Source organism: Nesoenas mayeri, assembly GCF_963082525.1.
Source record: "Nesoenas mayeri genome assembly, chromosome: 2".
NCBI lineage: Eukaryota > Metazoa > Chordata > Aves > Columbiformes > Columbidae > Nesoenas > Nesoenas mayeri.
The window spans coordinates 115,699,078-115,711,226 of NC_137543.1; the positions used below are offsets into that span (position 1 = coordinate 115,699,078).

The 12,149-nt window shown below is 44.0% G+C and overlaps 2 protein-coding genes across 5 annotated transcripts in view; both read left to right on the top strand.

Moving 5' to 3' along the window:
* Nucleotides 1-1,427: 1,427 nt before the first annotated feature.
* On the top strand, nucleotides 1,428-9,350 carry TMPPE (transmembrane protein with metallophosphoesterase domain). 3 transcript variants are annotated; one of them, XM_080338777.1, is made up of 3 exons: nucleotides 1,445-1,539; nucleotides 4,187-4,325; nucleotides 4,915-9,350. In XM_080338777.1, exon 3 carries the CDS (start codon nucleotides 5,004-5,006, stop codon nucleotides 6,318-6,320), a length of 1,317 nt encoding a protein of 438 aa, XP_080194903.1. In that variant the 5' UTR covers nucleotides 1,445-1,539; nucleotides 4,187-4,325; nucleotides 4,915-5,003; the 3' UTR covers nucleotides 6,321-9,350. The 3 variants fall into 3 exon arrangements, with proteins under 3 accessions (XP_080194905.1, XP_080194903.1, XP_080194904.1); XM_080338778.1 differs by lacking the exon at nucleotides 1,445-1,539 and adding an exon at nucleotides 3,990-4,026; XM_080338779.1 differs by lacking the exon at nucleotides 4,187-4,325 and having other exon boundaries at nucleotides 1,428-1,539.
* Nucleotides 1,464-12,149, top strand: part of GLB1 (galactosidase beta 1) — a 48,984-nt gene continuing 38,298 nt past the window's right edge. The window contains exon 1 of one of the 2 annotated variants that reach the window (XM_080338774.1): nucleotides 1,464-1,539. In XM_080338774.1, coding sequence (XP_080194900.1) covers nucleotides 1,486-1,539 — 54 coding nt within the window. In that variant the 5' untranslated portion in view covers nucleotides 1,464-1,485. Of the gene's footprint in view, nucleotides 1,540-5,080; nucleotides 5,222-12,149 lie in introns of those variants that run through there. The other variant, XM_080338775.1, reaches the window with a different exon arrangement.

The following is a 12,149-nucleotide window of genomic DNA, read 5'->3' on the forward strand; positions in this document are numbered from 1 at the left end:
AAGGCTTCTAGCTCCTCTTGCTTGTTTCTCATGCTGTGCACATTCATGTAGAAACACTTCAGGTGTGGTTCATTGTGCCCATCACCTTGTGGCACAGTCTAGAGAATCTAGAAAATACTGAGCCCTGGGGAACACCACTCGTGACTGGCCGCCAACTGGATTTGGCTCCGCTCACCACAACTCTTTTGGCCCGGCCACCCAGCCAGTTCTTTATCCGTTGCAGGGTACACCCATGAGCTGCCAGTTTCTACAGGAGAATGCTGTAGGAAATGGTATCAAAGGCTTTACTGAAGTCTAGGTATACAATATCCACAGCCTTTCTCTCATCCACGAAGCGGGTCACCTTGTCATAGAAGGAGATCATGTTGGCCAAGCAGGGCCTGCCTTTCATAATCCCATGCTGACTGGGCCTGATTGCTTGGTTATCTCGTATGTGCCGTGTGTTGTTACTCAAGGGGGTCTGTTCCATGACCTTTCCTGGCATCAAGGTCAGACTGACAGGCCTGTAATTCCCTAGATCATTCTTCCGACCCTTCTTGTAGATGGGCATCATCACATTTTCCAACTTCTAGTCAACTGAGACTTCCCCACTGAGCCAGGATTGCTGATAAATAATGGAAAGTGGCTTGGTGAGCACTTCTGCCAGCTCTCTCAGAATCCTTGAGTGGATCCCATCCAGCCCCATACACTTGTGCACGTTGTAAGTAGTGTAGCAGGTCACCAACCATTTCCCCTTGGATTATTTGGGCTTCATTCTGTTCCCCATCCCTGTCTTCTGGCACAGAGGGTGGGTAACCTGAGAATAACTGGTCCTATTATTGAAGACTGAGGTAAAGAATGTAGCAAGTACCTCAGTCTTTCCCTTGTCCTCTGTTATTATGTTTCCCCCCATATCAAATAAAGGGTGGTGATTCTCCTAAGCCCTCCTTTTGTTTTTAATGTATTTACAGGTTGCCCAGAGAAGTGGTAGATGCCTGCAGACATTCAATGCCAGGCTGGACTGGGCCCTGAGCAACCTGTTCTAGTTGAAGATGTCCCTGCTCGTTGCAGGGGGGTTGGACTAGGTGAGTTTTGAATGTCCCTTCCAACACAAACTGTTCTGTGATTCTGTCATTCTGCGAGTCTGTGATGTGAAGCAAACCCCCAGATCAGGGCCGAGTGGCGAGTGTCGTGTGCTGGGAGGGAGTGGGAGGTGAGGTCAGGAGCCGGCTGGCAGGGCACTGACAGCGGGGCGCCGCTGCTGTGGGTGTCGCTGTGAGTGGGACCTGCCCGCGCTGCGGCCGGGCCGTTCCCGGGCAGGCGGCGGGGCGGAGCGGGGCGGGGCGGGGCGGGGCGGGGCGGAGCCGAGCGGGGCGGGGCGGGGCGGGGCGGGGCGGAGCGGGGCGGAGCGGACAGGCCCGGCCCGGCCCGGCAGGCAGTCAGCTGACGCCGCCGTTTAATGGCATGGCGGCCTGAGCGGCGCCGCCTCCGCCGTCTCCTCTCGGAATGCTTCGGTTCCTGGTCCCGCTGGCCGGATTGGCAGTGCTCCTCCAGGCGGCGGTGAGTCCTTTTGTCTCCCCCTAAGGCCACCCGCTCCAGGGTGGGGGCTGCGCCGTGCGGCCCCTTGCATTTAGGGGCGGCCCGGAGCTCTGAGGGGCGCGGGAGCCGGCCTGGCTCCCGAGGAAGGCGATTAACCTTGGTCCGTTTTTAGTTCGTTAGTGATTTGTGGTTCATGGGGGGTGTTATTCGGGGAGCGGGCGCCGGGCCTGTAGCTGCACGCAGCGGGGAGCTGCCGGAGCAGGGGGGGTGCTTATCCTGAGGGGGTTGCCCGTTCCCGGCCACACCGGCCTTCGGTGTGTTGTACTGAGGAAGCGCCGGCGGTGCGTGCCCTTGCCCCCCGGGCGGTAGTCGCCGGGCTCGCTGCCTGCGGGGCCTGGGGGCCGGAACGCAGCTGCCGGCTGTGCCTCTTACACCATGCTACAAGGGCTCGTTAAACCAGCCACGGGTGGGAGGGGGGAAGTGGAAGTTGAGCTGCAGTTAACTGATCTGACACTCCATTTGTAGATCCAATGGGAGAGCTTGCTCTTCCTGCTCTTCCTGTGGTGCGTGAGGAAGGGAGAGGAATTTTTCCCATTCTGCCCAGGTTCAGAATCAACGAGGCTGGTGAGGGGGCTGGAGCACAAGTCTGACGAGAAGTGGCTGAGGGAACTGGGGCTGTTCAGCCTGGAGAAAAGGAGGCTGAGGGGAGACCTTCTCACTGTCTACAACTACCTGAAAGGAGGTTGTAGCATGGAGGGTGTTGGTCTCTTCTCCCAAGTAGCAAGTGATAGGACAAGAGGAAATGGCCTCAAGTTGTGCCAGGGGAGGTTTAGATTGGATAGTAGGAAAAAATTCTTCACGGAAAGGGTTGTCAGGCATTGGAACAGTCTGCCCAGGGAAGTGGTGGAGTCACCATCGCTAGAGGTGTTTAAAAGGTGTTTAGAAAAGGTTCTTAGGGACATGGTTTAGTGCTAGAGTTAGGTTGCGGTTGAACTTGATGATTCTGAGGGTCTCTTCTAACTGAAACACTTGTATGATTCTATGACTTTCTTGCTGCTCTGCCCCCTGGCACACTACTACTGCCTAACCAGGGGCCTGGGCAAACCCTTAGTCTTTACAGTTGCTCTGGGAACTGTGCCTTCTTGTTTTTGCCTTCAGTTTGAAGCGCAGTGTCTGTATTGTCTTAATAGATGTTGCTAAATGAATGATGCACAGGTGGTTAAAGCTGTGTGAAAAGTTGCGCAGCCTCATGGGAGACACCAGTCAAAGGGAAGATGGGATGATAGCAAGTGTGGTCTCTGAGGGGTGGGTTTATAGCTGAGGCTTAAAAAAATTCTGAAGGTGGTGGGTAAGAGGAATAGGGAACCAATAGTCACCAAATTTGGTAGGATTAGAAGAGGGGCACTTGGTGGATTTAGTAGATTAGCCTAGAATGGATAAAATACTTTAGAAGTATATAGTGATTTTCAGGAATTTGCCGCTACAGGAGGTTGTAGAAGTGAACAGTATTTAACACATTCCAAAAAAAGGATTAGTGAAATTAAAATGCATCAGGTTCATAAACAACATACAAAGATGGCTAGGTAAGAATTTGCCTTCCAACATCTCTAACAGCTTTGTCTGATGGAGGAGTATGAAGGAAGTAGACAACAGGCAGTGGCCAGGATCATGTAGTTTCTTTAAACAGCATTTCTTATTGCTGTTGTCCAGACAGAATATGGTGTGGTATCTAGAGGAACTGCAGACTTGAATCCATAGGACATTTCTTATACTCTTATCTTCCTAGGCTTGTTTATTTTCTGTAGAGGCATGTGTGTAAAATAGCACTGTTTTTTAAGAATAGTGTTGCAACAGCCGAGAGGGCTTGAGGAACTGAGACTGGGAGGCACGATTCTTTATCAGTCCACGGTTCCCTGAACAAGCAGTGAGGGAAGGGGGTCTTCTTAAAACTTGGTCTAGTCCTCAAAATATGGCAAGGTCCTGTCATCACGGAGGTGCTAGTATTCTTTTAAACTAGCTTGGCAAAGTGTATGCTGCAGATAAGCAACCTGGCAAACTAGGTAGGGTTTGTAGGCTCAAGCTCACTGCAGAGCCGTACAAGGCTGCTTTGGTTCCCTAGGTCAGAGGAAAAAAATATCTGGGGTATAATGATTAATTACTTTTTCTCTGACTAAGTGTTGACTAGTGACAGGAAGCGTTGTGAAAACTATGCAGTGACATATAGTCACTTTCAATAAGGTAGTTTGTTACCTCAGACTTGGTTTTGTATGTTATGAAACACCATCCAAACTTTTTTTCATCTATGGTTAAAATAAACCTACTGTTTTATTTTAAATAGAAGTATGCAAACTGGTCACAAGTAGGAACATTCTGTACTGTGAGCAAAATACAGAGCAAATCAGGGAATTCCAGTACGATTCAAGCGTGACTGATGCTTGCTTATTTATTTTCAATCTGGGAGCAGAGATACATGAGACTTGGTGTTCCTTTTACTTCTAAAGAAGCACAGTATGTGATGTTTTAATCCTTTTCAGCTTAATTATATCCTTTTAGACCAGGATATGCTGAAATAGGTGTTGTGTCTTGGGAACCGTACATGCAGTGGAAGTGAGTGGGAAGTCAGTAGCAGAACACAACGTGTGTTTCACTGGTCTTACCAATTTTCAAGGCTTTGGAGAAGTCTTATTCACAACTGGAAGGAAGGATGTCTGCTGTGCAGTTTCTGGAAATGCACTTGCATCTGGCAGCTGTTCCAGTGGGGATTTCAGTGCTGCTGTAGCATCCGTCAATAGAACCTCTTGCTATTAGTAAGTAACTACTCCTACGTTTATACAGTCCTAAAATTATAGTCATCCCTTTGAAGGCAAGCGTGAGACTGGTGTGGGCCCTGGCTAAAATGAGTTTGATACCTCTAATGTAGGGTGATACCTGCTTTTGAGATGGAGCCAAGTGCTTGGGAAGAAGAACAGAAAACACACATGCTAAGTTAACAGCAGAACAGCTTAGTCACAGAACATGTACAGGATGTACAAATTACTGTAATGATTGTTTGCAAATACTATAATGATTAGTTCTAGCACTCATATCACTGTTGTGATCTATTGCTATCTACCATAAGGAACTCTTAATGAGGAAACAGCGTATTTAGAAAAAAAAAGGAGGAGTCATTGAGGGAGGCAGGCAGGGAGCTTGGAAGTGGACTGCCAGAATCCAGTGTTTTCAGTTGTCTGGTTTATTCCACATTAAGAAGTCTTGTCCCTGTCTTTGTGATAGTAATTCTGCATGACCCAGTGTCTTGGATACTCTGTACAGAGTTAACAGTCCTTTATTGCAGTTTGGGGAAAAAGGGAATGTGTGTAATATTCTAAAACGGCTGATACTGGTTCCTGGTTGCAGGCTTTGTTGACCCAAGGCATCCCTTCATAACCACATTATTGCCTACTGGAGACCTCTGCAGAACACAAGGGAACAGTCAGAAAGCAAAGATGATCTCCTTCAAGCAACTGCCTCTTGAAGCAAAGGCTGCAGTGGCTGCAGGAGTGGTTTTCTTCTCCATGATGCTATCGCGGAGTTATCTGGCAGAACAACTCGAATTCAGGATGCGGCATCGGCTTCTAAGGCTGCAGATGGCACTATTTGCTAATACACTCATGTCGATAGGATCTCTTCATGTTTGGAGATGCACAGTCACTACATTCTCCAGGTCTTCAGCTGCCAGCTCCTTCTGTTTCATGCCATGGAAAATAGCTGTGTTCATGTTTCTGGCTTTGGCTCATTCAAGCTTCTTTACATTGCTATTTCTTGTTGCAGAAGAGCCTTATTTCTTTTCTTTAGCTGCCTACACTTGTCTGGGGTCCTATATCCTTCTTATCTTCTTCCTCTTCACTCTAGGCTCTGTAGAGCAGGCTTACAAGTTCTTGACTGGAAGAAGTGCTAAGGCAATCACTGGCAACAAGAACAGAACAGCAATGAAACCAGTTCTGGCAGTCATGCTGACTGCTGTGCTGACTGTCATTGGGCTGCTAAATGCTTCCCGGCCTCCTACTGTGAATTCAGTGGAGGTTCCAGTTCACAAGCTGCCCTCAACAATGAATAATCTGAAAATGGTGTTGCTTTCAGATATCCATCTGGGGCCTACGGTTGGGAAGACCAAGCTTGCCATGATTGTGAGAATGGTTAAGGATTTGAAACCAGATATCACTGTGATTGTTGGGGACCTGACTGACTCTGAGGCAGAGATCATCCGACCTGCTGTTGAGCCTCTTGGAGAACTTAACTCTCCTTTGGGGACTTACTTTGTCACAGGAAATCATGAGTACTACACATCAGATGTTAGCAACTGGTTTGAGCTGTTAAAATCATTTAACATTCGGCCACTCCATAATGAAAATGTGAAGATTGTTTCACCAAAGAGCGCTGATGACTGGTTCTGCCTGGCTGGTGTTGATGATATTGAAGCAGATGTATTGCGCTACTCAGGGCATGGCATGGATTTAAAAAAAGCTCTCAGAGGTTGTAGCAGTGAGCATGCAATAGTGTTGTTAGCTCATCAGCCAGTTGCTGCAAAGTGGGCCCTTCAGGAGAGACCAGACATAAATTTAATTCTCTCTGGCCATACTCATGGAGGGCAGATGTTCCCACTAAATGCTGGGGCTTATTTTCTGAATCCCTTCTTTGTGGGCTTGTACAAAGTTGGGCAGAATACCTTTGTCTATGTCAGCCCTGGGACGATGTACTTTGGAATACCTATGAGGCTGGGCAGCAGAGCTGAAATAACAGAGATAATTCTACGTTCTCCTTGAGGTGCTTTCCATTTGACAAACTTTTACCGTCCTTTTTGGTCAGCATATTGGATCTTCTGCTCTGAAAGCAAATCTTTTTTCAGGGAAACGAGAAAAGTCATGTTAGAGTGGACTTGAGCAGGTTCTGTTAAGTTTGAGCAGAAAACACTAACTGTATCTTGGGCCGTTAAATCAGGCATGTTAAAATACTGAAGAAATTTTTCCTTTGAGTTCACTATTAATCCAGTTCTGCATTTAAAGGTAACACTGATGTCATGGAGATAATGTGTGTCCTGTGCATGTTCAGTAACATCTGTGTCCTCAGCTACTTCATGTTCTGTTATGTTATCCATCAGGCAACTGCCTTATCAAATCTCAGGCAGGTAAAGTTCTGATCTCTTGTAGTGCAATTGCTATTGCATGTTTTGTGGGAGTGACTACAGAATGTTCACTGTGTATGTAAACTCCAGAAACCTTTCACTAGAAATGTTATGGCAAGGGATATGTGTTTAGTTTTGTTTGTTTGCTTGTTTTGCTTGGATACCTTTATCCTGCTATCTGTCTATAGCATGCACTAGGGCTTCCAATCTGTTCTGCATACCAGTACAGTAAATTGTTAGGCATCAGTTCCTGGAATTCTTTTTTTTTCCAGTTAAAAAACTGGGGAGACTGATACCAAAGGGTAAACGTAGCTTTCTTTCAGCAGGCATTTTCCCCAGAATAATTTGGTATCTAGTAATTGCTTACTGAAAAGTGCTCTAATAAAATCAAATGAGAAAGAAAACTCATAATTAACATAACTTCTGTTGCTGTCTGAGCATACAGTACCTCCTGACGTAAAGCACAAAATCCAAAGCTGAAATATTTTCTCTTCATTCTATATTTTTTTGTTTATGGTTAATTTCTCTTCTGTGATTTTTCTATTACGTGAGTTAAGGAGATGCTATATGAAAACAATGCAAATGAGATTCAATGGGTTAATACTTGAACTTTAAGGTTTTAGTATTTCAAGTAAATTGTGTCCTTTTTGGGAAGACTAAACTCTGCAGCAGGTGACTTTCTTTAAAAGCATTTGCCTATAAACATCCTGGTTGTTTGACAGGCACATAGCAGAATAACTGCCACAGGATAATGGGGGATGGAGAATTTCTCTGTCTTTCCTAGAAGGGTTTAGCAGTAACTAATATCATTCTGGGAAATCCGAGAGATTAGAAAATACTAATAAAAACATTCTTGCTTCCATATCTTTGTGTTCATCTAAGAAAGCCAGGATGTAAATTAATGTGCATATATTGTCAAAGCTGATGGAAGAGTTTACTTCTGCATGTCTTCCTTTTTCCTCCCCGTCTACTCAGTGTTGCTGTATGAACCACCACGAACAGTACAAGTCTGGGACTCCTGCCTCTGACTCTGAGGTCTCCAGCTGCGTCTGCAGGGTCTCCCTTGTGCTGCCTTTCTGCCCACCAGGACCTGGGTTCCTCTCGGGGACACCTGTGTGGCATGAGGCAAGAGAGACCAGCGCTGACCCAGGAAGCTGAGGATGGCAGGACCAGAGCTGTGCTGGTCAGCTTTTCTCGGCCTTCGTGTGTGTGATCCTGAGCCAGACACACTTCTGTTTTATTCTTCAGCTCCTGTTCTCATTTTGCAGGAGGCGTGGGGGAGTGTATTTGAAGGGTACCTTAGACTTTGTACAGTTAAGCTTTTCTGGAAGCGAGATTGTGAAGTTTCACTTCATCCACTCCCTTCAGCTCCCTTCTACCCCCAGGCAGTTTCTAACTGCCAAGCTGGTTTTGTATACTGTTTCTCTGTACAAACATCTTGCGTTTTTACTTGCAGGAGAATATAAAGAAATGCTATAAATGCTTCATGTGTGCTGGAAGGTTGGCAAGATGGAGAAATCAGTCCTCTTTTAGTCTGAAAACTGAACACCTGAACAGTTTACTTGCCAGACTAGATAATTTCTGTTGCCCAGCACCTATAATTTTGTAAACTTTTTTCATGCTTGTGCAATAATACCTGCTTAAGTATCCTGAAGTTTACACATGTATTTAACACTGCCTGCATGGGGTCCTTCTGAGGTTCATTATCATTAGTGGCTTAGTGTCAAGTGGTCTTCTGTAGGGAGAATTGTCATAGCCTGTAACTTGTTTACTTATCAACATGTCTTCAGTTAAAAGCTGGATTCTGGGTTTAGTAGAACAGAGTGTTCCCTCTAGGCCAGTGGTCCAGGAGGACAGCGTTTCATTTGTCATGCTGAGGGTTATTACTTTGTTAAGAAAGATTAATTGTTTAGCTAGTTTCCTTACTGAGAGGCTTTTGTAGGACTGTTTTTAGGTGCTATTGGTTTCCCAGTGAGTTGCTAGTGTTACTACTTTTTTTTTTTTCTCCTGCCCTTTTTATTTCCTCATTCAGTCCAAATGTGCACAAAAACCTACCTGAAGCGATCCTTCAGTCCCAGGGGTGCGTAGATGATTTCTTCATTGCTTTGTATGTGCTCTTCTTTGAAGGTCTTTGTGTGTCCTTTTAGGAGCAGATACACATCCTTTTAGGAGTGGTCCTATTATAATTTCATAAATTTATTGCAACTGCCTCCCTCTGAAAGCTTGTTTGCTTGATGATTTTCACTTAAAATGTTTTCTTTCTGTGCCAGAACACTTCAAAGAGGTCAACTTTCTTTTTGGTAGTAAGAGGAATGAACCTTTTCTAAAAAATCTTTCCAAGAAAGCAATCCGTAGTTGTCCTCCAAGGCTTTTTCGATTCTTTTCCTAGTTTGACTTGAGTGTGCGTAATTTAGACTTGCGTTCAGTATTCCAGATGAAAATAAAATGCTGTGCTGCTTATTTTGTAATTTTTTAATATTTTTGGTATTTTTTTAAGGATGTGTGGAATGTATTTGATCTGGATAACTTAATTAAATGAATATATATTCTTATTAAAGGCCAGTTCATTGGAAGAGGGAGTTTATCACTGTCAGAATAATACCAGAATAGAACAGTATAATCACTTTGTGAAAGATATATTTATTACATCATATAATCATTACAGAGTGGATTTGAAAATATGTAAATTGTGGTATAACAAATGCTTTAAATGTTGGGATTTAATAAAACTTTATTCGCTTGTCAAGAAAGATGCCTCTAATGGCCTTTTATTTTGTACCGATATTTATTGTAGCAATACATGACAAATCATTTTAACACACTAATTCTGTTTACCAACAAAAAGCTACTGGCAATAAATCTGACTAGTTTGGGGAAATCTTATACCTATACTGCTTAGTGAGGCATGGTGGAAAGTGGAAAAGGTAAGGCCACTGTTAAATGTGCCTAATGTCTTCTAGAGGGACGAAGTGCAGGCTGAAGAGATGAGGATGTGATGCAGAGAAAAGAACCACTGCAAGGGCAGAGAAAGGATACCAAGAGTTTTTTGGAAGGAGCAGAAGAAAACAAGTGGTTTGTGGTTCTCGATTTTGGTACTTAAGCTTTGGGATAGAGAAAGGGCCTTGAAAAGGGGTGTTCTGTGATTGAATGGTCTGTGTAAGAGATGCTAGAAATCTTCCACAGATGGATCATTGAGGATCTGTATCCACGTTTGTTTGCTTTCCAGATAATTAAATAACCCCTGCATCGTTAATTTGCAGAATGAGACATCCTAGCCACTCTTAGTGTTGTGTGCTGAAGCTTTGACTTTTTCTTTGCTGTGTTGAGAGACATACACATTATAAGACGTTGAAAGAGCATTAAGGTTGCAAAAATAAGTTCTTACTTGATTTAAGAAAAGACAAAATCTTTAGTTTTCCCCGCTTCTCTGCAAGTATGTTGTGAGCATGTAAGACACCATTGCCTCTAAGGGTCTGAGTTTTCAGCTGGGCGTTAGTATGATGTGGTATGGGTGAACTGTCATTTTAAGCTGTGCAGTTAGTGTGTGTCTGTTGAATCTGCTTACCAAACCAGCAGACCCACTACCCCAGCTTTTAGGGAGATGCAGAGAATTCATTCCCGTTCTGTATTAACAAGCGTGAGTATACAACATTGACAGAGCCAGACAGAAATTCTTGATGTTTCATTGCAGTCTCTCCTCTGCAAGCCATGGGTGGAGTCATGCACTGCCAATAAAAGAATGCTGAATAATTGATTGCGAAAGGAAGTCTGTTTATAATGGGCAATGAATGAGATAAATCAGTTTAAGGACTCCAGAAGCTTCCTCCCCCTCCTCACCCCCATAATAACGCAGTATCAGGAGGTGTATGTGTAGGGAAGGTGATGTACAGTTATGGTCATAGCTTTAAAAGCGTGGCCTTTAAATGTCAACCAGTTCAATGATGATCCCTTTCATAATTAATATTTCATTGTTTTATTGTTTTAAGAAGTTATTGTTTTTCTGCCAGAGGTGTCAGTCCCCTGAGTGTGGAGCTATGTAAACAGTTTATTTGATGTTCATCTATCAACAGTTACCTGCCATAAATTGAGCAAGTGTCTTTTCCATAAACCTCTTGATGTGGCTCATCTAAGTGAAGGGGTTAAAAATCCTTTTTCAGAGGGGAAAAAACCAATTTGTTTTGACTCTCCTTCTTTATTTCCAGGGCTAATTGCCTTTTAATGTGCTTTTTTCCCTAGTACTTTATTTATTTAGTCGATATTGCAGAATTGCATTGCTGCACTTGGGTTCTGAGTTTTATTTAATCATGATCATTTTGAAGCACTGGATACCACATTAATGCTCCAACTTGTCACAGTGTCCTAGAGTAAAAAACATCTGAAGAATGTGGAACATCTGCTTGGTGTTCGTTAGGGTGAATGGTTTTCTTAGAGGATGGATACACACAGTACAGATCCATCCTAGTGCAGCATGCCCAGGAAATCAACATGCAGGTTATAAATTAAAGATCAGCAAAATGTCACTTAGATTTGAATTAAAAAAGTAAGCAGATGGTAGATACCTGTGCATCCTCTGTAGCGGTAATTTGCTTGAGGTTTAACAGCTTGGAGTTACTCAACCAACTTAATTCCGCAGGGAGAATCCCAGCCTTTGAGTTATAAACCAACTGCTCTGGAACATAAGTATTTCTCAGCTCTGTAAGGGTCTGACTTTGTGGATACCTGGCACATCCATACCTTGGTTTATCCAAGATTTATTTCAACTTTTATGGAACTCTTTGTTAAATCGTGTTAGGAATGGGTCCGTGTTTGTGGGATGAGGACTTAAATAGCTTCTCCTCTGCAATACTTGGCAATCCCTTCTAGTTCTCGTTTCCCTGCCAGCTCAGGGATGTATCTTTTCACATCTGTTGTTACATGTCCACCACACAGACAATTTCTGCTTGCTGTTGGCACAATGTTTTGGATTGCTATGTGCATTTAAGACATTTTTCACTGCTTTTTTTTTTAAGGCTTTCTGTGAAGAAATGCCTTTATTGCAGTTGCAACACACTGTAGTCTTCCTCCTCTTTGGAGTTTGCAGTCTTCAAGTGTTTGTAGAGTGTTATCTCATTCAGTTGCTTCATTTAATATCAGCCTAGGGATAGGCATGTTTACTCAGCAATTTAATTCTCCAGTTTTCTGGAGGGTGTGGAGTTTTTTTTGTTCTTTTGGCCCGTGACACGTTGCCCTGGCTCCTTTTTGTTGTCTTGTCGATCAAAGAGTATGGTCTTGGTTGGCAGTTGTGTCCAATTGTTGGCCAGGAGTCTCAGTACTTGCAGCTTTCTATTTATACGTGCCTGCTGTATTTTGCTTTTCTTTACCTGTAGTTGTACACGTTGTTCACCAGTTAACAGAAAGAAGTGGTTTCATGGGAAGGGTCTTCAAAATTGTGTGGTCTGTTGGTCCCTGCTTAACCTCTGGGCAGATCTCC

Coding starts and splice junctions, on each gene's coding strand:
- TMPPE (XM_080338779.1), top strand. CDS start 5,004: ATGATCTCCTTCAAGCAACTGCCTCTTGAAGCAAAGGCTGCAGTGGCT.